We start from the raw sequence: 25,276 nt of genomic DNA, 5'->3' as shown, positions 1-25,276 counted from the left end.
GTGCGTAGTGCTTAGGGGTACTGGACGAATTTCTTACTCTTGTGATGTTTTTCAGTAATTTTCAAGTATTACTTTCTTGTGGTTATTGTTTTGCTAGATCAGAAGAAAAAAAAAGCATTTAACCATTTCAAACATCAGCTTACAGATGCACCATTCAGAAAACCTTATTATATGTAAAATAACACCACTGTAAAGTTATATCTTGATCACATAATATTCTCTGTGAATGACCAACTATTGAAGTGAGGATAAATAAAATATAAAATAAATGTAGATATTTATATAGCGCTTTATGCCGTAAACAGCCTCAAAGCCACATTTGCAGCCTACATATGGCGCAGGGTTCATCAGTACGATGACTGTGACTACCCCTAACAGCTTCCCATTGCACCTGGGGGTGAGGCAAGCGAGGCAAAGCACCTTGCCCAAGGGTGCAACACGGTGGTGGGACGGGGACTCTAACCCGCGCACGTCGAGCAAGCTCTAAGATTATGAGTCCAAGGCCATAACCACACCACTCTTCGCCATACATACATTCTCCCAGCCACATTTCCCTAACATAATATGAAATTTTAAAAAAGAAAGAAATTTAATTAGGCAGCGGCGGGGCTCGAACCCACGCTGCACTGCACCGCTATCACGTATACCATATGACCAGCGCCTTAGACCGCTCGACCACAAAGGACTTGATAGTGTCATCGTGAAAATTTAAACATATGATTTTAATAAATCGCAACTTCATTACTACATCATATTTTGGAATTTTATCTGCTTAAAACATTAATGTGTATTATAATAAAGCTACCATTATTTATATTGTTGAATTCTCAAGCGCATAGAGACAATTAATACGAGGGTCCTATGAATAGGCCTACATACACAATACATAAAATAGATTTTGATATCGGCCATGTGCTCTGCTGTGCATGTGGTTTCCCGCAGTGGCGGAAGTTGTATTACGAAGTGCATCCGAACTCCGTTTTGAAGCAAATGCTTTTGACAAGGCATTGGATTGTTCCAGTTTGCATCCTAATTCCACATTAGACCCCTAGTTTTATACGACGAAATCAAAAGATTAGATTATCATAACAACAAAACGGTAATCTTTTGTCGGGTCTAATGTGAAAATTACATAAAAAAATTACAGTTTTTACAGAATTAATTTTCACTTAATTCCAAAAAAAAAATGGCGTATATAAGATTGAAATAAATTCTCTACTTTCTATACTAGATCAATTGTGACGCAAGTTGTTATCAAAAATTGTTGCGATAGATGTACAGTTAATATTCATATATTCCATTACCTATCTGATGGTACAGTTTTTACACAGAAAATATTTATTTGAAAAACCTGCCACTCTGCTTTTTCCGGAAAGGTCACAGGGTCGCCGTGACCTGTGCAATAATTACAATTAAAATTTTTCTTATTCTAACAGCAAGCGTTTCTAAAATGCAGTATGGCGAAATGTGGTGTACATTGTAGGCCATAACCACTGGGCCACCATGTCCTCAGGATGTCACAGATCAATAGCCAATATCAATGCAAACACAGCCAGCTTAGATTTGAAAATACATCCACCATGAGAAGTTATAGGTTTACATGAGTTACACATATGCATTTGACCGATATTTTGATAACAATAAAGCAACTGAAACAACGGTTCATTATTTAATTTCGGGTTTTGTCAGAAATTCAGCATATTAAGCATAGATTTTTGTAGGGTATCTTAGTTCATCAAAGTACATTGCATAAGTGTAAAAATCTAGATTTCTATCACAATTGAGGCATGCTTGTGAGAATATGTAACAATATGGCTTTAAACAAAAGTAATAATTCATAGACCTCGTTTCAAACAATTTGCCATTCCTTGACTATGGGAATTTGTGTAAACTAGTAAACAAATTCAATTCTTGTCAAATAGATGCTCTTGAAATTCTTGCAATTTATAAGACAGGAACCTGAACCAAGATCATAACATTGCCAAAAATGAGTGCAAAAGAATCAAATAAATTAATTGAATCTGTTAATGATACTGATACAAAATACATTTATGAGACATGACAGTAGTGGGTGAGACTTAGAATAGGATGGAGACTCCCACAAAGCCAATACAATTAACTATGGTTTGCTTATTTATTTCCATTATTCTTACAGACAGCGATATGAACTACAGCAACAGAGGATGACACAGACTTAAATAATCAGCAGTCAATATACAGCAACAGCAATTCATCTTCAAATTTCCTAAGACAATGTGATTGATCCAACATCATCACAAGATACTTACGCAGCATCGTCACATCAGCATGCTGCAATTGTAACAGAGTGGTGCAACATTGAATGGCTGCTTTGTTTCCCATATATTACTTGACGTTACAACAGTATATCCATGGTATCCATCTGCAAAACTTAATTACTCGCAAACAATTTGATGCACAAAACTGTTTTACATTTCCTGGTACCGTCTAGAACAGAGTAAAACTCCTTTATTGGACAGTAGAGATACTATGTACATGTAAGCTTAGATACATTGCTACTTCCTATATATTCCCAAGTGGTAGTAGTAAGCCACAATAGCCTGTACCCAGTATACGCTGGCAAAGTTACGTAATTAATCGGATTAATTACTATAGCAATAGGTGAAAACAATTTTAAACATATCGCGCTGCACTACAAGCAGGTTACACTCATCACCTGTGTATATCTGCAATCATAGATTGAATACAATACCGGTCTTATCAAAGATACTAATCTTACAGGTGCAAGTGATCAGCATGATATGGTTCAATGCAGAGGTATCGCGAGAACATATCAGTGCAGCGCGGTGTATTCAAAAATTGTTTTCACCTATTGCTATGATAGTTAATCCGATTATTACGTAACTTCGCCAGCGTATAGTCACTTGCTGTATGCCTAGGATGTGAGCTTCACTTGGAAACATTTTCATTCTGTGACTATTTTATACCATGCATGGTTCTCCAGATATTAGAAAGTACTTCAAAGCTCCACAGAAGGTGCAGCCACATTAACAGTAACCTGATACCATGATATCCCAGTAAACACACTCAAAATGTGTAAAATATGACATAAACATGTTATAAATGTGATTTTGTTTCATTCAAAACATTTTAATAACATTTAAATGTCAGGGTGTATAAAGGTCATGAAAAGGTTTTTTTAAATGTTTATAGTAACAAAAATCACTACAACCACTTTTTTTAAATGTTTGTCAATAATGCTTTTATAAAATATTTCTTGACAAACATTTTTGAAAAATATTTGTCAACACTAAAATGAAATTATGTTAGAATGTTTTGCAACTAATTTTCAAAAATGTTTTTGAATTTTATTAAAACATTTTATACCCTTTATATACCTGACATTTAAACTTTTTTTATGTAAAATGTTTTGTGTTTGCTGGGATATGACTTTAATATAATAGTACTTACAATGTTTTCCATAAACTGTTACATTGCTTTAAATGTAGTATAATTATACCTTGCCAATATTCTGACAGTCTTATATTTGGCCTGATTAGTATCTCTATCCAAATTAGCACCTTTTGGATTTTTATTATACCTATTTATATTAAAGTGTCTTCACTACACTTGTAGGTTTGGTCGCGAAATCTGTATAAATCCATGGAAAAACTGAGTTGCAGTGGCTGGAACATTTGCTCTACAGTTAAAAAATGGCAACATTGATTTGAGTTTCTAACAGTAATTCATAACCTCATTAATAAACGTGATGCGTGCGATCCAATCATATTTTATTATTTGCGAAAACGCGAACGCAAATCGAGGTCATTAATATCTCACAATTGACTGCAAAATGTGTAATTGTTCGAAAGTAAACATTAGTAACCTCCGCAAGCGTCTTATTGTGCGTCGATCAAACTGCGCGCGCTGGCTGCCATATTTGGATTGTGCGCTACCATATGTGCACAGATTGTCATACACACTTTTGTTATTGGCCGTCCTGTTTTAGCCTGATCGATTTTTGGAAAGGGAAGATGTAAAGATTATTTGTTTTTACAAACTTTTGATCAAAATTTTATGTTATTTTGTAAAGTGAAGAGATCAAAGTGACGGTTATAAATTAATAACTTTGCATCTTTGTGAAAAATCAAAACATTTTGCTTTGGACCTCGAAATACGCCCCTCGGGATATTCCATAGACAAATTGTTTAGATTTTTCGCAATGCCCTCCAAATAACCGATGCGCAGTTATTAACCTCTAAATTAAAAGGACCCCTTGAGGTGCTAAATAAGATATATCATAATGGAATGGAGTGGAAGCACTATCACTGATACTGGCATGGATACAGATGGAATGTAGAAATAAACACTTTAAGTATTCATATATGCACAAATAAGCATGCATAGTAAATGTTTTCCAGGCAATTTCAGGATATATTCTTTAATAAGTATATCAATCTTAGACAGTTTTTATCATAATCATGAAATAATAGATACCATTAGTATAGGTATTTGCCATCATACTATAGCAATAATTAGCATCTGTGTACACCTCGTTGTGTGTAGTTCTTTTTGTATTATAGACAAGTTTTTAACCAAAGAAAATAAAATCTTCCAAGATGTATAATTCTGAAGGTTTGGGTTTGTTCACAATTTTGCTGAAACATGAGTAGCATATTTTTATACAATTCGTTTAATGGAATATTGAAATATCTCTTGAGCTAAGAAGGACTCCTGGCTATTGTAAAAATGTTAAATTCTCACAAGTCACAATACAATGCGCTACCAGCGGTTGCTATCGCCAGTCTACCTAATTTTCAACCTCCATAGTCGACATCACTGTTCTTGCAACCATTGGATTTTTGTGATAAAAATAATGTTGAAAACAGTTCCATGAAGGATTCTATGTAGTCAATAGATAACAAATGAATATACTACATTTGTAAATTGCTGTTTTAGTGTGCATTCACAGGTAACATCATTATATTGACATTCATTTCAACACACAATGACATATGTTACTGTGTTGTATTTGTATATATGTGAGCTTTGGATATTGTCTTTGGATATGCACTGCATACTTTTGGCCACAGCAGCCGCTGTAGGCGCACAGTATTGTGAGTCGGCCAAATTAAATCCAACTTGGGAGATTCTAGGAGATTTTTCAGTCAGCAGTGGCACCTTAAGTTACAGAAGAATCATTCTATAATCAAATTAAGTATTTCTTGGCCAAACTGGAACATGCGTGTTGCGTCCATGTAGTGTACTAAGCGTGTACGCAGTTTAAGGCGCGTGTATACTTTCTTCTCGTGGAGCCACTAGCGTTCACAGTGTCCCAGTTTGACCAAGCAATACTTAATATGATTATAATTGTAAGTTTGTCAGCCATTCTAGACTGAGAACCTGTGCTCTCACTTAGCAACCAGAGATAGCACAGACTGTAGTTCTCCTTCATAAGCACAGTAGTTTTCCTTTATATATTAGTGGATATTTGTTTCCTTATCAAAAATTAGACGATTTTTATAAGCAGCATTGAAATAAAACACAAGTATTATTATGTATATATTGGAAGTTGACAAATAAATTAAGAAAACAATGATCTGATTGATAAATGTTGAATCAGGTTCTCGTCTGATCACCAGCGTCGTAGCTGGGATTTTTTCCAAGGGGGGGGGGGAAGCCTGTATGGGGTGGGGGCCCAAATCCACCAAATTTCCCTGCACTTGGGGGGGGGGGGCAGGGGCCCAAATAGACATTTTTGCCAGGCTTATTGATAATAATCGTATGGTATTGCATATCATATGGATTCCCCATCTCTCTGCCCCTCCTCTCCCTCTCTCCTCTCTTTTTTCCTCTTTCTCCCTCCTTTTTCCTTGCACTAGAGGGCAGGGGCCCAAATAGGCAATTGCCCACTGCCCCCTCCCCCCCCGGCAGCTACGCCACTGCTGATCACCAAAGTTAAGCCTGATGATTTTCACATTTCAAAATAAGTTCTTTTCTTTCTACTTCTATCAGGTATTTCTGGTATATTTTGTTGTCTCGCCTGATAAGGCAGGAGACTATATAATCACTTTTCCGTATGTATGTATGTGTGTATGTGTGTATTGGCCTACATACTGAACGAAGGTAGCATGAATATTTGTGGTAATGGTACTATCTTCAGAAGATAGTAACAACAAATTTGAAATACTTTAATATGCAAACAAACTTTCCTGTGTTCTTGTGATTTTGCTATCTGCAGTGTCTGTAGATAGCCCCAAAACATGAAGGACCCATACAAATCACCGATACAAATAGACTTTCTAATGAATTTTGCTATCTACAGTAGATAGCAAAAAATATGAAATGCCCAAATATATCAAAAAACTCCCCTGTGAATTATGCTATCTTCAGTAGATAGCAAACAAAATACCACTAGACTTTCCTATGAATTCTGACATCTTCAGTAGATAGTGAAAAAACATGAAACACCCAAATATACAAAAGAACCCTTCCTATGAATTATGCTGTCTTCTGTAGAAAGAGACAAAACATGAAACGCCCAAAGGTTTCAAAACTTTCCCGTGGATTATATCAAACAAATATTAAATCTAATGGCACAATAGTGAAATTGAAGTGGGTGGAGTTTCTGACTCGATGATTTTTTGGACGAAATTGAAATGTCTTTTGTCATGTTTGTACGAATATCAATGACACAAGTGCGAAATACTCCGAGAAAACCTACGGTATATCAAATAAATCAATATACCGTAATTATGCTATCTTCTGAAGATAGCGAAATACGTGAAACACTCAAATATACACAAAAAAGTTCATTATGAATTATGCATGCTATCTTCACTAGATAGTAAAAACATGAAATAGACCTACTCAAATAAATTCATTTTTGAAGTTTTCTATATAAACTTTTCAAACAAAAGTTTCAAGCATCTACATGTGGCATGTTCATTTTGTGTTGCATATCAATGGACAGCTAATTTAATCCCCTTTACATCAATGACACCACATTTGAAACAATCACCTTTTTCTCGGCTGAGTAGGCCTACGCGTCTTATGAATGTAGTGGTCTCAAACAGAATGTGCCAAATTGACCAATACTCTGTGCAACTAGAAAGAAAAAGAGCAAGGTGCACCAACTTGACGTGGGGAAACAAGTAAAATACAAAATAGACGGTACGCTGGGGGGGGCAAAAAACCAACAACTAAGGTCCAGCCTGGTAGGCACAGGAGTAGGTAAAGTTCCATTGCCCAAAATTACCAATTCTAAGGCCAATAGAAGTGTTAAAACAGCAAAAAATGGGATCAATGGGAATACAAAAGTGCATTTGAATAAACGATGAACATCACTGTGCAGTGTGCACATAAGCAAACGTGATATAAAACCAGACAACACAATGTAAGTACAAAAACAGGTAAAGTTTACCAATTCCAGAGCCCACAGAAATGTCAGGAAAGCAGTACACATACTGGAATAAGTGATGAAAATCTCTGGGCACATAAGCAGACAAACTGAACCAAACATACAAAAACAACCGACGTTTCTAGCAGATAAAATGCTCTTCTTCAGGGACAGACAACAAAATATATTTAAAAAATCGTATGCCATAATGCATGTGCTAAAATCATTTGGGTTTTTTTTTTACCAAACTTCGTTTTATGCCATTATTATGTACAAAGAGTTTTGCATATGCCTACATGATTTTCCCACCAGTGGCGTAGCCAGGATTTTGGAACCGAGGGGGCACAACTTGTAAATGTACCGACGGAAATATTTTTTGCCGACGGAAGTTGTGATTTGTTGACCCCCCAAAAAAAAAAAACCGATTACAGGCGGTACCAACCTAAAAACACTACATTTTTATGAAAAATTCAATTTGATTCACAATTTTTCATTTTTTTTTTATAATTCTCCCCTTTTTTTCAGTCACCCTGGGTAAAAAATAGTCTATTGTTAACCCAATTTTTTTTTCACTAAAGCCTTCCGTCTACCGACGGCCTTACATCTTGCACCCGCCCCCCTCCCCCCCCCACTGGCTACGCCACTGTTTCACACTTTCTACCATGGTCACCACTCTAAATTAATTCCCGACAGTGCGCCATCACATAAACATACACACAGCCTACCAATATATTTAGTCATGAGAGACCAAAACGTTCTTTTCACTGGGTCGTGGTAATGATGTTATCTTCAGTAGATAGCAAAAAACATGAAACACAAAAACATTACTGCGAATTATCCTATCTTCAGTAGATAGCAAACAAATATGAAAACATCATTTAACATCACGAGTTTTTCCCTTAGCCAAATAGCGTTTGGCTAAGGTCCTCTTTCTGTCAGATTCTTTCGTATAATGAGCCATCGTAACCATATGCCTTTGTCAATTTTGACCAAATTTGGTTACTAGGACCATTGGGGAGTGACACACATACACGTGTATCGATCCCGGGTATTGTTTTTAGTTTCTCTGCTGTACAATGTAATTATTTACCAGTCGATGTCGGTGTGTGTCGGTCATGGTTCTTGACCCCTTGGGCGTAGCCAGGGGTAAGCCAGCTTTCTTGGCCCGGTCATTTTGCCGATTTTGATGGACGGAGTCAGTGGCGTAACCAGACCTGATCTTCCGGGGGTGGGAACAAGATTTTATAATTTCCCAATTTCTGATCAACTTGTGACTTGTGTTGCGAGTATTTATGTGCGAGCCTGATATTTGCTTATTTTCCCCTATTTTTTGCTCTTCAGTCTTTCCATTTGTGTGTGGGGTGTTTGTGTGGGGGTGTGTGTGTGGGGGGGGGCTTGCCCACCCACCGGTTACGCCACTGGTGGGAGTGTGGTTGGTTCCATCGTTATGACCCGGTATCGGTGAAGATGCATATCTTTTTGACAAAAAACGCACAAATTTGGGATTTTTGGCCCATGATGTGGGTAGTTTTCTTCTTTCCTTTTTTCCTTCCCCTTCTATTCTTTTTTACCCCTTTTCCTTTTCTTTGCCTTGTCCGATGATCTCTTTCGATTTTTTGTCAGGTGGCACGCCACTGCTCTTGGACCAAGTTCAGGTATGTTCTTTGGTTCTCTGTTGCGCCTGTTTCGTTATCCACTGCGATTTTCGCTTCCACTGCACATGACTGCGTTTTTTCATTCAGGTAATTAGCTTCATATTTAAACCAGATTAACATTAATCGATTTGATCACCTAATTATGGACAACATTAGACTAATAAATTGCCGATTACACAATGCTTGGACCATGGACTAAGTAAGATCTCCTTGAAAACAAATGAAAGGACCACAACTGAAGACCACCACCCTGCGCCCTTATCTCCTGTCTCCATGTTACGGTCTATTACGCGTTGGAGATATATTTTTTTGTATTCTTGTGAAACCAAAGAACACTGGGCTAAATATCTATTCAAATGGTGTGGCGGGAGCTAAAAAGGAGATCGATGGAAACGTATCCAAGCGTGCCATTGAATTGTCACCGTATTTACCTTCCGCAATTCGTGACCCGTGTAAGCAACTCAGGCTATAACTTTAAGATCACACAGCGTGCAATAGAAAGCATGCTGCCGGTTTAATGGTTTACACTTGGTGGACGATAAATTTTCCTTAGTTTGCAGAATCAACTTGCTTCCATGGGAATTTATAAGGAATATATATCTGTTCTGAAAACTTAGAGGATATTTAGATATTTCCCCTACAGCCACAGGACGGTAGATCACGATGCATTTGCTACTGTTACAGGCTGTAGTGGTTGCCTGTCTGTATATGACGGGAGCCTACGCGCAAACCACGGGTAAGTTTGATCATGGAAATGGATATATTTTTTTCAAGTTTGATTTCTATAATTGTACAACTTGATATTAAATTAAGCAATGAACTGTGCAGAATTTATAGAATATCTTATTTCCAAGGTCACTGTCAAAATCTAAGGGACATTAATATGTCCTGTTAATTTAATCTGATATTATTTAGACCTAATAAAACACACAAAGTTGTTGCAAAGTTTAGAAAAAAGCAATTGTTTTTTTTTTATGATAGGCCTATGCGATTTGTTTTTTAGTTTGGCATAGTAAACCCCAAAGTAAGTATCTCCAGGTAATAACAATATTATTAACAATCGATTCCAGGTTATGAATATACAAGTTATCCTCAACAAAATCGCCAGCATTTATTCTGACACCAGTGACCTGTACTTTTTATTTTTTAACATTTTTACTGGACCGGACTGATAGAATGATAAATAAGGGTTATTTAGGTCTATAAATAAATATATTTTACTTGCTTTAAACGTGTATATGAATAATAAAAAAACCCTAATAAATACAAGTATCCTGTTATATTTGTCACCGTTCAGGTCAGCTGCATCCAAACAGAATATAATTCATTATTGTGTGCTACGAATGGGTCTGAATGGATAAGCGCCTACGGAATGAAGACCTAAATCCTCGAAATCATGAGCACATTTTTTGTAGATAGAACCCGGGAGATATAAGGGACCGTTCACACACACTTGTAAAAAAAAGGGGGGGGGGGGCGGATGCAAAAAGAAAAATTCACATATTTTTTATTCAGGGGCCCTCTTTCGGATCTAAAATTATTTTCAGGCCCACCCCCTTTTGGCCGGGAAAATGTACGCCAACCCCATAGAAAATAGTGTAAACTCATGTTCTGCGAGAAAATTATGGTGGTTTTAAGGCCCCCTTCCGAGGGATAAACATTTTCAGCCCCCTTTTTTTTGCATCAGACCCCCTCCCTCCTTTACAAGTGTTTGTGAACTGTCCCTAATGACTTTCTGAACGAGATATCTTGCATGATACCAGAAAAGATGACACCACAATAATTTCTTCCCTGTGAATTTTTGTACTATTGGCTGTAAAGAATACAGCAAACACCTATTCATACATTCCAGATTTTGTTTCATGTGATTTCAAGCTTGAAACCATTAAAGTTCGATCACTATCATCGGCTACAAAGAACACAGCAGACCTATAATTCATATGTTTGTATTATGTGATTTCAAAAGCATGAAACTATTAAAGTTTGATTCATAAATAAATTGTATATCTCTTTTTGATCCGCTTTTCTCGCTGACGTTTTTATTTTATTTTTAAAATACCGCATGACACGTTTTAATGTTGCTGTTGGTGGTGTTGTTTGAACTTTTTTATGTATTGCTTTATTTGTGCGTTAGTGTTTTTTCTTTCGGAATTCCGATTTAAAAAAAATCAAAATGAATAACGTTCGGGCAAATTAGGCCTCGTAGTCGTACATGTACACATCAATATTATAATTAATTATAACAACTTGTGGCACATTTCCTAGAATAATCCGTGTAAACACTCGACTATTAAATAAAATAGAGTAAAATGCAGACAGGATAATGATAATTATTATAAAAACTGCTGTATAATCAGTTTTTTCTTTTGAATTCCAAACCGTCATCTAAAGGGTTACAAGCAATTGAGTTTTGTCCGACAACACCCTGGATGTAACATAACGGTACTAATTTGAGAAATTATCTCAAATCATGTCGGATTATATCCCTTGTCCTCTTTTCTCTTCAATGAACATAATAACGTAATTTTAATAATAGCAAGGTTGAAATTATTATACGGTATTATTTCGTGAAAAGAATTATTCATTTTTGTTATAATACAAATGACAAAATGACGGAAAGGAAATCTGTGTCTTTTGTAATTTCTTCCAAATAGGTTCAGTAATCACGAAGTATAAACCCGGCCAAGGAAATATTGACTTACATGTAGGCAATTTTTCGCCCGGTATAAATAGAATGCGGATTGATTTAGGATCTTGTAACCCTTTTCATCTTGGTCCAGACCCTTTCATTATGACAGTGTATATCAACATGTAAGAATGTGGAAAGTTCGATTAATCCTATATAGAAAATGTTCCGTCAATATGTTTTCAGTAGTTTATATTCAGGTTGTGCATACTTAGCATTTGATTATAAAGCTAAATTGATTAGTTTCTTTAATAACACCCTACTTGAATAATAACACTGTGTATATGCCTACTGTGATCAAATGTAATCAAAATACTGTCTGATTTTTACTCTGGTCTGCCTATATTATTATTAAAGCATGCATGTCGTGTTTCCATTGTAATTTGCGATGTGTGGTTCTTCTTTCCCCTGTAATAATACCTCAGAATGTGATATAGATCTCCTCTTCCATTTTTTTGCTTCCCTTGTCCTCAATATTAACGTCCCCCGGTAACATGGGTAACGTCACATACCTGGGAAAATGCAACTGCTTGAGACATTTTGACACTTTTCACTGCATGCCCTGAATACAGTGATCCCAAACTGGGTCTTTGGATGAGAGATTTGAGAGATGTGGCCCTCTCAAAAACGGGATCATAAGGCTGAGTTCACATAGAAGTATACGGTATACGGTATTCGCTATACGAAATACGCTCATTCGATCAGGCTGAGTTCATATAGGGTATACTATGTGAACTCAGCCTGATCGAATGAGCGTATTTGCGTATAGCGAACAGCGAGTATGTCAGTTTACCCATTTTCTTCGTCTTATCAAATGCTTGTAACTTTACTTCTTGAAGTCACATTGCATTCAATGAGGTGTCATAATGTGCAGAATTAGATAGTGCGTCTATTAAAAATAAGAATTTACCCACATATGGTTTAGGTTTTTAAAATTTCGACGGTATACGCTGCACTAAAATCGAACACGCGCGATTCCCACTATACTATACTAAACGCAGGTATACGGCCTTTTCGAATAGCTCTTATGTGACCCGGTACTATGAAATTACCTTGCTCGATTTAAGCTGTACGCGTCCACCTGCAAAACGTGCATCGTATACCCGAATAGTATACTTCTATGCGATCGTAGCCTTATGTGACCCGGTACTATGAAATTGCCTTGCTCGATTTAAGCTATACGCGTGAACCTGCAAAACGTGCACCGTATACCCGAATAGTATACTTCTATGTGAACGCAGCCTTAGGCAAGAAGCCCCTAAAATGGAGTCATTCAGTATGACCTGGACAATTTGGTACAATAACAGTGGCGAAATACAAACATTTCAAAAATGGAGTATTGAGTACAATTTTGAACAATATTTGGGAACAAGTATAAAAATTCTGTCCATTTTAGAGGAAAAAAGGAGTGTTTCAACGAAATATTGTCTAAAATCCGTTTAGAACTATATTTTAAGAGGGTACCATGTTGGGTGGCAGCACTTGAAACAAAATAGGGGTCATTTTGTGAGGGGGAGTTACAAAATGGGGGTCAATGTGGCAGGAGTGTCCCGGTACGGTTTTGGTCCTTCTGTTAGAAAAATCTATTAAAACTTAACTTACTTTAAATATATACTATCTCATCATCCGTGCTGCAAACGTGCCTTCAAATGCATGATCACAGATGACTGAATTCAAACCCAGAGCTCTGATTCAAACCCAAAATTACACGAATATCTTGTGTTTGACAGGTTTATGGGCAATTTGCACCCTGAAATTCTATTTTTTTAAACAACAGGCCTATCTAGGCGCGCAAATATTTCCCACAGAATTCACGGCTATATGATTTAGTTCAATCCACCGGGTCTAGTATACATGGCATAACGCTTTGTACTTGTCCTTTTGTGGCCTTTATCATTAGCTGTTGCATGTTGACTTAACTTATTATTTCAATAATTTTGGTTTTGGGTTATATTATAGTATAGCTGAAGATTGATATAGAGGCATAATCGCGAAAGACTGATGATCGCTACTTGCGATCACCCGTCTTTCGCAATTTGTAGATATGGATAGCGATAATTTATGTGGCGGTTTGTAAAACCGGTTTGAAAATAGGAGATCGAACAATTGCTATATATTTATGTAGGACTTCGATTATAAAAAATATATGACCTTGTATTTTGTAAACGGTAAAAAACAACCCAACTCTTAGTTTGGTCTCCAAATTTTGTACTGCTGGAAACTGTATTCGACGTCGAATATTCGATGCAACCAATAATTAGTATTCATTATTCAAGTTGTTTCAATTAATTTTTGATCTTCTAACGAATGTTTGTTGACTTCAATCAATTAGCTTTGACGTTGAATGTCAGGTGGAAATATATTATCGATTTTACGTCAACAAACATCTGTGATTCGTAAGAGTGAACGCAATATTCGATGTCTAATAAAAATCGTGATTCGGGCCTGAACTTAAGCTTTATTATTTTGACGTTTTCTCTACTTATCATCTTCTTTGCGTTTTTGCCCAAAAGTTTTAACAACTCCATAATTTATTACAGATGTAGGCCTATGTTCTTTGGAATCGAGCTTTAAGAAGTATGAAATTAAGGCTTTGTCCCCAACACAATACCTTCTTGTCACAATATACCGGTATTTAATTACAATTTATGTTGAATTCGGAGGTTTTCTGCCTGAAACCTACCACTGGACCCCACCGTGTACCGGGGCCTTAAGGGAAGGGGTATGAACGTTTGGACAGTATTTATTGTGGGACAATCACATTAGAGTACATCAGACATATCGAATTGCATTCTGAATACGAAGAATGTCATTCTGTTATCAAATAATTTTGATTTTTGAAATTCGCAATGTAATACACATTTTATGGCAAATCATTAAAATTGACATTTTGATATTTAACAGTACTCGAAGTAAACTTTATAAATCTGATGATTTATACTTAACGTGTATGTAGGTGGGATGAAAAGCCGACGATCAATTGAAAATTTTGACCTTTCGTATTGAAGATATGGACTTTTTCCCCAAAACACCAAAAAAAAATTAGGTCTTTTGGGGAAAAAATCCATTTCTTCAATATGAAAGGTCAAAATTTTCAATTGATCGTCGGCTTTTCCTCCCAGCTACATACATTTTAAGACTATATCATTATATTTATAAAATTTACTTCGAGGACTGTTATATATCAACAATTTGAAAAATATCAAATTTTTATAATTTGTCATAAAATTTGTATTATATCGTGATTTTCAACAAATGAAAATTATTTGATATCAAAAAGACATGCTTCGTATTCAGAATGCAATTCGATACGTCTGAGGTGCTCTCATGTTCTATAAAAAAATACTGTCGAAACGCTCAAAACGCTCATTCCAGATCCCTTAAGGTTAGCAACTATTTTAAACTGTTGTGATTTGGTAGTTCACAGCATCATGCGAATGGTAACGAGCTTTGGATTATATTGCATTGATCATTTCATAGCGAGCGTGTAGAAGAATACAAATATCGCAGATATACTTTTGTAGGTCTTGTTGTTCTTGAGTTATGTTGTAAAGAGGGCTGACACAACAACACATTTGTAAAACGTACATAACTCATTAACAACAATTAAGCAAGTATCCAAAGTATATGATTTGTAGAATGAACATTTGTAAAACATCAAAGTGTTATTTGTCAATGATATATTGATTTAGCTAATGAAAATCGAATTTTTATTGGCTGCTTTGACCAACGCAACAATACCTAGAAATTTGCACCAAAAATGGTCAAAAATGCTGAATTTTCAAAAAAATCATAAAAAAGCCCGATTTTCGCCCAAATTTCAAATATTTTTGGTGAAGTTGGTCAAAATAAAAAATAAATAAAAAAACGGCTCCTAGATATTTTTATCTAGTTTTTAAAAATTACCGTTTTTGGGGATTTTGGGCCAAAAATGAGCATTTTGGCCCAAATTTGACCTCACAGATGAACTTATCAAGTCTTCGCTTTTTTTTTCGCCATTCTAAATATGTATACTTTTATATACTTTACACTAACAACTTAGCACTTATGAGGCCCGAAAGTTTCCATAATTCCAGGGTTCAGACCAACCTTAAGCGGGCACTAACTCAATGCAACAACTCTCCTGGCAATACTAATAATTTTTGACTCGCAAAATCCAGGAAAACTTGTGGTATATAAACTTGAACTTTTGTCAATCAATCACTGCTAAAAGGCTTCGCGTCAACCTTGGAAGATTAGTGTATCTATCATATAAACTTCATCTTTTGTCTATACAGGCAGTTTCGTTGAATATATCCAATAATAATGACAGCTATAAATCGAAGGCATACATGTAGAAGTCAAGCGAATTATTAGGGTCCAAATAATTTGACTAGTATTAATGTGTCGCATATTGCTTTATTTACATCAATGAGAACGACTGAAAGTCAATATTTATAGGCCTATACTTCGTGTACTTACTATATTTTTATAGTATTCTATATATTTTTCACAGCTGAATTGAACTTTATTTGACCGTAAATATAGCAAAGGCCACAAGAATATTTTTGTTTTCAATTTTCAAGAATTTTTTATCTCCCAGAACCATTTTATTTATTTTATTATTTTTGTCAGAAAACAAACTATAAACCAATACAAGAAACAAACAGCTTCTTTATTATCAAAGATCCGGGGCTTTTACACGTAATAAAAGTTTTGATATCCGTTTTAGCCAATGACGAGACGAGTCAAGTCAGACGGCTGTCTGCAAGAATGGCATACGCGCTATATGTAACAAAATGCAATTTATTATTAATTTTGAAAATAAATTTAGGCCTACATTGCGTCGAAGCTACACGTGCCTGCGGACTTCTAGTGTCTACAGTGATAATGGTATTTAAAACTAATTTTATCCTCAATTTATTCTAGATCAGCATATAAATAGTAGGCCTACCGGATGTACATGTAACGACTATAAAAGTCATTTGTAAACGGGAGTTTGTTTAAGCTTACCTATTTACCAATACACTTAAGGTGGCTGTGTACTCTCAGACATGCATGTAGTAAAAGTGCAATAACTTTGTAATTATTCGCGCAAAACATATAAAAGTATACATTTTTATGAAGGCAAGACATCAATAAATCTTAATACAAATACAGATTTGGGGTAAAAACAACAATTTTGAAGAAAATCACAAAAAAGTGAGTTTTTGGCAATATTTGTTAGGTACATCATAACAAAAAGACACTCTTTCCAAAATATTTTATTTTGTTTTTAGCTCAATCTTGAGGCTCCATTCCAAAAACGGTTTTTTTGATTTTTTGATATTGGCCTTATTTTTTGAGATATTGACCATATAAGGCATCAAAATGAACTTTTAAAATTCAAAACGCCTATTTGCACAAAATGATGCCTAAAATCGGAAATAGACCAAAATATAAAAAAATGAGAAAACTGTTTCTTGAGTCGATCATGCTTTTACGATGATCATATTTGCTTACCTATAGATGCTGTATTTATTGAGTTATCGTGTACCTAAATCGTCATTTTACCGAGAAAATGAACATTGAAATAATGGCCGTTGAAGTTTAAAGTGGTCACATTTTGCACTTTCATCGAATCTCACAGGAGAATCGACAGTTTTCGTTTTGAAACTTATATTACGTGAACATCGGGTAAATCCACAGCCCCTTGAGAAGTTTGAGCGAAATCCATTCATAACTTGATATTTAAATCGGGGAAAGAACTTGAAAAACCCACATTTTATCAGCTAAAAGCGGAGCCATTTGACCACTAGGTTTTGTGAAATCAGTGCTTCCGTGGTGTTTCCATCAGATGCGCCACAGCGCATGTAGATAAGCGTCGCAGTATGCGTCGCGTATTTGTAAAGCGTTAACAAATTGCGCGATACGCATACGCGATGAGTTGTTCGCCAGCGTGTACCTTGCTGGTACAACAAAGATTTTCTTTCCTTTTCAATTTCAAACACGAGTGGAATAGTGAAATAAAATCCTTAAAATATTGCAGTTGGAGTTTACAAATCTGGATTTTCATTCCTTGTATTTATAAAAAACATAACAAGGTACAAACATATCATAAAACCTCAATTTTGAGAAAGAAACAATGGCTAGAGTACACAGCAGCGTTAATGGGCATTTCGTGATCCACAGCATCATCCCCCACTTTTCTCAAAAAAAGTTGAGATTTTTATATCACTAGAAACCTCTGGCTACATAATGCTTTAAACAAAAAATTCTTGCAGATTAATTCGTTTTGCAAAGATATCGTGAAATTCGAATTTCGTTCTGGTATACCAGAACGAAATTACGACACATTGTCTATGGAGCAGTATAATAGCAGTGTAAATAAATGTTGGGAATAAGCTTTTTTCGTGGATTTCTACTGAAAAATGTCATAACAAGAGGATGCTAGGATCACGAAATACTCCTTTAATCTGTTATTCAGATTTCCTTTTTAAGATTTAAAAGCGTAGGCCTACTGCTATCCGTCCAGCGCGTATTATTTTGCACAAGGTCCAATGCACACGCTTGACCGTCACGCACATACAATGTGTACGCGATGGTTAACGCTGAAAAGGAACCTTGGAAAAAATTATACAGTTTTTGGCAAAGGCCAAAGAACGGCATTTGTTTACATTTGAAGAGTGTGCAGAGCATAAACACGGAAGTGGTGTTCAGATTGCCTGAATCAATATCATCTGACAATCTGATTGGCCGATTATGCGTCAAAATATTGGTTGACACAGATCGGTATACAGACCATGCATATTGCATACTTTCATCTTTGTATAGGTATGCTAGGTGAATTCAAATTTGCCATCAAACTGTATCATTTTATATATCAAATTAAAGCCCTTGAGTAAAGAAAGCCAAAACTGAAAACCTTTTTGTCATAGCACTTTCCGTAGCAAAGTTACATCTTGTCAAAGATTGACTTTCATCAAAAAGATTCTGCTAGCAAACTTCCCCAAAATAACATTTCGGTGGTGTTTCTAGTCTCATGATGATAGCAGCTTTTTTTTAATCGAACTGCTATCAAAATCCCTCTAAAATTCCATGAGCGATTGTCTTATCACCATAAAAATCATATATTTGGGTCAAGTGAAGTACCGGGGTATAGAAAACATATTTATGTAGGTTTCTCTGACCAGCCTGTTCTTTTAAATTTCTATGTAAATATGTATTGTGTTCTAGGCGAATTTGGTTGACTAGCAATGTGTTATTAAGGTTTGTCTGGCATCAGTGGCGTACCGTGGCCGCCCCAACCCCGGGGGGGTTGAAGAAGAAACAATTTTGCCGCCCCTTCTTTAACAGCCCGAAAAGGTTGACCCAATTTTTTCACGGTCGTTTGAAAAAGTGAAGAGCAAAAAAGAAAAAAAAAAAAAGCAACCTTTTTTCAAAAATTTTTATGCTTTTTCAATTTTTGTGCCCTTTTTTATTTGCTAATTCGTTTTGCCGCCACATTCATTTTTGTCACCCCTGTTTTTGCCGCACCTTCTTCTTCCGCCCCTTCGGTTTTGCCCCTCTACTTTGACCCGGGGCTAAGCGCTCAAAGCCCCCCAAATATGCGCATGGGCATACCTACTTTGTATCATAATCCATGACTAAAATATAATACTAGTACAAATGTGACAAGACTTAAGCATTTTCTTAGACTGTACTTTTGACAAATTAAGGCTGCACTTGCAACACATACGATACATATAAATGGCAGAATTTACAATGTGTAAAGCTAGACCTACTAAGAATACGCGATTTTGGAGGCCAAAAAACGCACCCCGATTTTTTAAAAAACAAAAAAATCCGCAATTTCCCGCCAAAAACGCAGAATCTAGAAAAAAAAAATTCTACCATCATTAAAAAAAAATAAGAAAAAAAATAAAATAAAATAAAAAAAATATAAAAAAATAAAAATTTGCGTTAAAAATTTTTTTTTTTTTGCGGATTTAGAGAGTGAAGTACTGCAATCATTTGTGGTTGATTAAAAAAAATTGGAAAAAAGTTACCAAAAAATTACAAGTTTGTATCCAAATGGGACCGATTTGTATCTTGTGTTCACTGCATAGTCTATTGAAGATATAAAAATGCATTGGTTTTGTACACAAGTCTATATCTTAGATAGATTTTGAAGTGAATACAAGTTACAAATTGGTCCCATTTGGATACAAACTTGTAATTTTTGGTAACTTTTTTCCAAATTAAAATTTTTTTTTTTTTTAATGATGGTAGCACTTCATGTTAGGTCCAGGGACTCTCCAAATCCATGAAAAAAAAAATCTCTCCAAAAAAAAAAGAAAGTAAAAAAAACGCAATTGGAGCCAAAATATGCAAATTGCGGCGCAAATAACGCAATTGCGTATTCTTAGCAGCCCTACGTAAATCACACAAGAGTACCCGTTGCTGGTGTCTTGTCAACATGACAGACATATACGCTCTTGTCAAAGATTTACAGCAAAATATTATACTCTGTAGGTCCTTCTGCAATCGGCGGATTTGGCACTGTTTACACCCAAGATTTACTTTAATGCACAAATCACACATACGCATTCACACACTTTCCATACGCCTTTTATGCAAAGTCCAACACGTATAAAATCTTAGAAACATCAATGATTTGATATAGAAAAACCCGATATTGTTATCTGGTAGTGATACACGACAAAAAAATATACCCTTCTGAACCAGGTAGTGATAGATGACAGAAAAGTACCCTTAAGGTTACATGCTCTTTTTGGTTGCAATTTTTGGCGGGAAATAATCCCGCCAAACATTAAAGTAATCTTTTCCCACAACTAAATATCATAGTCAGGAAATTAATGATGCATCTGGTAGCTTGGATCATAACTTTCATTATACTTAGTTGCAATTATCCCCGCAATTATCCCAGATAATTCTTGATTTGTACTTACAGAGTCTTGAATTTTCGATGTTTTAGATAAAAAAACATCACTCGGTGTATTTTGAAACTCAAGGCATTAACTCTTCTCAAATTAGCCCCAAATCATAATTTATTATACCGTATTGTTTGTAATAAACGCTCCCCCTCTAATAAACGCCCCCTCAATTTTTGTGTGAAAAATTGACAAAAATGCAAACATTTCCATGCCATATCGTGTGTAAGCTTAATTAAAACTTGCATCAGTAATGGCAGTCACGATCGCCAAATTGCATGGAAAAAAAACTATTTTGACTCCACTCCCATCCATTCATTGCCTAATTATGGTAAAATTTCACTAATTCCATGCACTTACAGGTGTAATTTTGTTGTATTTCCCAAGAAATTGTAATTTTCAGTGGGCGCCGCCATCTTGTATGGTTGTAAATCCCTCCTTTTAACCGGAGCACCATCAGGATATTGAACCCGATTTTTAAGCTTTTTTCACTGACAATTCACTTCCAATAAACGCCCCCCATTTGACCATCAGTTAGTAAATATCAGATTTTAAATGAAATAATTTCTTTTGTCAATATTCTAATTTCCATTTTGTTATGTATGAATTTATTGATTTCAGTTTCCCAGCCAGATGTATGTAGCTTGCTGGCAGAGAACCCATGTGCAAATGGAGGGACTTGTACACCAGATGCTGCAGAGACTTCAGGATTCTCATGCATGTGTGCAAAAGGATTTTTTGGGGACCTGTGCACTCACAGTAAGTAACTTTTATACAGTTGGTGCCCAGGTGATGGCAATGTGCTGCAAAACTTGATCAAGTTGGATTTGCCTGATGCCTTTGATACCATTCATCATTATATTCTTTGGTTCATTGGTTTGAACCTGACTTTGGTATCAAAGGCACAGGTCTTCAGTGGTTATAAGCGGTCTTAAATTTCAAGTTAGCGTACATTGTTAGTGGGTCGATATCGAATGCGTTTGTATTATATGGTGTTTCACAAGGAGCAATTATCGGTCCTAGGGCATTTACACTATGTTACGGTATCATGTATCATATATACGCAGATGACGTACAACTACAACTTTATGCTGTCTTACATTGTAGATCCCAAATTTTTGGAAAAGCAGCATGTACAATGTGCTATGTTTAGACCAGGGGACCAAGGCGGCCTCTAGACCAGATTTGGCCTATGGACCAATGGTGGTTGGCCCTTGAGTGATCTGGGGTGGAATGAGTGGCAAAGCCGCGGCATTTAGCGGCAGAGTAGCGAGTCATGATTGAGGGGGACAAGCTGCGAGTAGATCGCCTTTGGCGTGACAAACAGAGCAGCAAATCTAATATTTACCTAAATTATTTAAGTATCTCATCTCTTTTTCTTAAAATATCCACATCTAGCCGGCCATGACAAGAAAGTATGCAAATTAAAGCAAATCCCTATTGCCTGTATGCTCATCAGTGTTGTACTTCCATTTTCAGAGCGTCAAGCCAATCATTTGATACAAATCGCTGAGGCAAAAACGGTATTGCTTTTGCAAGTTGAAGAAATCTCAACTCCCAAGCGATGTCGCTTGACAGTTGACACGTGAATGAATACATCATTTTCTATCATCTGGATCTATTATTTTGCAAATTAATTTACCTTTCTCGATCATTAATTTTCAGAGATGAATGAACTCAAAGCAATACTAGTATATTGACGGCAATGGATGTTCTTAAAATGTATTTGTGGCTTTTTGTATATTTAATTGTCATCTGCAATCACGACCAATGTGATTAGTATAAATGCGAAAGCGACAAATGATGCATCACAAAATTAGGCGATTGCCCATCGCTTTCAAAAAACGATGGATCGCAATTGCTCAGCGATCGAGTATAAATGTAGCTTAGGAAATGTCAGAGCAGCAATGAATGTGGGTCTTGGTTGTCATACATACATTGTACATATCCAGGCAATATCAGTGAGTGCAAACAAGCACTTGCTGCTAACCTAGCCCCTTGATTATAGGCAAAGTATCTAATTCTCGATCATGAGAGCCAACTTGGGTATGCACAGATATTTGCGTCGAGCGTACTATGCAAAGCCACACGCTTATGGCGCAAGCACATATTTTGAGAATTTACCAATCACGGTCTTTGGGACCTCGCGCGATTGTGTTTTTCCATGAAAAGTATGCTGACGCAAGAATACACAGAGAATTAAATATTTTGCCTATAGTAGTATCAGTGATTTGATGCATTCTAAAACTTACTAGTCTATACTTTGTGCAATCTATAAATGACAAAACTCATAACATTATGGATTGCTATAGAAGGGCATGCACGCAGTTGTGTACATTACATAACTAAGCATGCCAAATGCACTTTATGTAATGCATGATTGGCGCTTATGTGATTTACACGTGGAAATTGGAACTTGATTGATATATGCAGTAACAAAAACTTGTTGCCACTTATACGTTAAATAAAGTCTGGGTAATAGGCCCTACAATGTATGTATAGATGAAGGCATGATAAAAAGTACATTTTGGGGTTTTTCATAATAATGATGTATTCATAAGGAAAAATATCATGCAGTGTGATAGAGAAAGGTGTGGGTGTCTTTGAATTTAGTGTAAACATGCTAATTAATGGAAAATACACACATATGTGCAGGGATTTATACTCCTTGTCAAAATAAATTGCCATACTCACAGTGACTCACTTATGGATGAAAGAGATAACAGACAAACTCCAAACAGTTAGTCTCAGCATCACCTGATAATGAGGGCCGATTGTTCCATGAAATGCGACAGACGAAACTGCTATGTACGTACCGCGTATTTCTTTGGCCTTTCACGTAATCGCAAAGACACGCAAAGCCCTATCGTGCATATACATGTAGACACAGCACAATCAATTGAATCATGAATATGCGAGAATTCACAGCATACAATTAACAGGACTTTGACTATTGATAAATAGTCTGTAGTAGTCTGTGGACTTAAAACAGATTTACTCAAGAAGATTTCTGAATCTAAATTTCTCTTTTCTCTTGGAAGTTGACGGGAATGTCAGTATTACTCAGTTTCTTTGTGAAATTTACAGAAGAACTTCCTTGAATTAAGCAGAGCTGCATAATTTTGATACCTCCTGAGAAGAGGCGGAGGAATTCTCTGATCAGGAGTAAATGCTTTGCTACATTGCTACTGACCCTATGCTAGGTGTATTTGGATATCAGAACTGTTTAGACTATTGTTTGCAGTATTGATACAAATGCTTCACCAATTTTGACTAATGTGTGATATTTATACTGTAATTTAATTAGTTATGGAGCTTTGAACATGAATTTATTTATTGAACTTTCCTGTATGCGGGTATCACATATGAAATATGACTCCTTGCGAGTAACTTGCATTCAAGTGATAATGTACAATTTCGGTCAAATTTTAATTTTGTTATTCTGTACCAAAAATGTTGAAATAATATTAGTAATAACTGTCAGGAAAGGTTTCTGTCCTTTTGAAGCCAAGAGATAAAGTGGAAGAAATTATGGTTATTTTAGGCTGTTTAACTTGGAGTTCGGGGTGTTCTGGGGGCCTTAATGTCTGGATTATGACATTATGTTTCCAAATTGCTCTGTTGACTTACAACTCTTTGAATTTGGCTGAGTCTATAAATGTGTAAGTTGGGACTTGTGTAAACATTGCAAATATAATGTTCATTCAGGTTTGAAAAAAATTAAACCAATTTCGTATCATAAGATCGTACATTACAGTTTAAAATGTATTTGAAAGAATGTATTATACACGACATGTGTAGTCCACACCTTTCACCATAGTCTTCTTCTGTTCTTTAATACTTGATATACATGAAGTGATTACTTATACATTTGTGTGCGGGGTGGGGTGTGTGTGTGGGGTGGGGGGGGGTGTGCGTATGTGTTTACCTTCAAACGAGGACATGCACATGACATTTCACATTTAAACTGTGAACCACTCTGCAAAGGGGGACTGTCCTCAGTTTTGGAGGTCTGCAAATGACCACAATTGCAGGTATAAGGCATTGCAAGATATGTCCTCTATCGTGCATTAAATATACCATCCGTGGTTGCTAGCTAAAATTATATCCTAACCCTAACACTGACCCAGGTTTTTTGCTATCGGAAGTCACAGAAGATCCGAAAAAGTGAAGAAGAAGAAGAATTTTTGACTTGGCACCCCCGGGATTCGAACCTTTGACCCCCCGCATGCCAACCACACGATCGCGGACCGGGAGCTACACGGGTTATTGCTGCCCGCCCAGCAATTCCGTTGGCATTTGACACTTAGGGTGATTGCGTCATCGCAGACTCTGGGATGCATGCATGCGCAGAATTTTTCATTGTGATATTCTGTGGTATTTATGGGTGTATTAAAGGGTTATACACATACACACAAAAAATGGCAAAAAATGGCCTTGGTATGTCGATTGAATGTGGATTCAGACGTCCTCATTTAATCAGTCCTAAACTGTGTGCACGTTTGTAGGCGAACGTCGAACACGCATAGGGGTGTGGGTGTTCGTGCATTTTCCAAGGACCTATAATATGGCATATCTGCTGTGCAAGGACCGTATATATGACCTCAAAAGTGACATAGTGTAACATAGAGAAGGAGGTATACTGCATGTCTTTAGATGTTTCGAA

The 25,276-nt window shown here is 36.2% G+C and overlaps 2 protein-coding genes across 2 annotated transcripts in view; both read left to right on the top strand.

Moving 5' to 3' along the window:
* The window catches only part of LOC140147193 (uncharacterized), a 106,251-nt gene extending 103,003 nt beyond the window's left edge, over window positions 1–3,248 (top strand). The window contains exon 79 of the mRNA XM_072168972.1: window positions 2,156–3,248. The gene's annotated coding sequence lies outside the window, so the exon portion shown is untranslated. The remainder of the gene's footprint in view (window positions 1–2,155) is intronic.
* A 6,156-nt stretch (window positions 3,249–9,404) lies between these two features.
* The window catches only part of LOC140147191 (uncharacterized), an 85,941-nt gene continuing 70,069 nt past the window's right edge, over window positions 9,405–25,276 (top strand). The window contains exons 1-2 of the mRNA XM_072168971.1: window positions 9,405–9,769; window positions 21,232–21,369. Coding sequence (XP_072025072.1) covers window positions 9,697–9,769; window positions 21,232–21,369 — 211 coding nt within the window. The 5' untranslated portion in view covers window positions 9,405–9,696. The remainder of the gene's footprint in view (window positions 9,770–21,231; window positions 21,370–25,276) is intronic.

This window comes from Amphiura filiformis, chromosome 3 (genome assembly GCF_039555335.1).
Source record: "Amphiura filiformis chromosome 3, Afil_fr2py, whole genome shotgun sequence".
Taxonomy (NCBI): domain Eukaryota; kingdom Metazoa; phylum Echinodermata; class Ophiuroidea; order Amphilepidida; family Amphiuridae; genus Amphiura; species Amphiura filiformis.
This window is presented reverse-complemented; position numbering and strand designations above follow the sequence as displayed.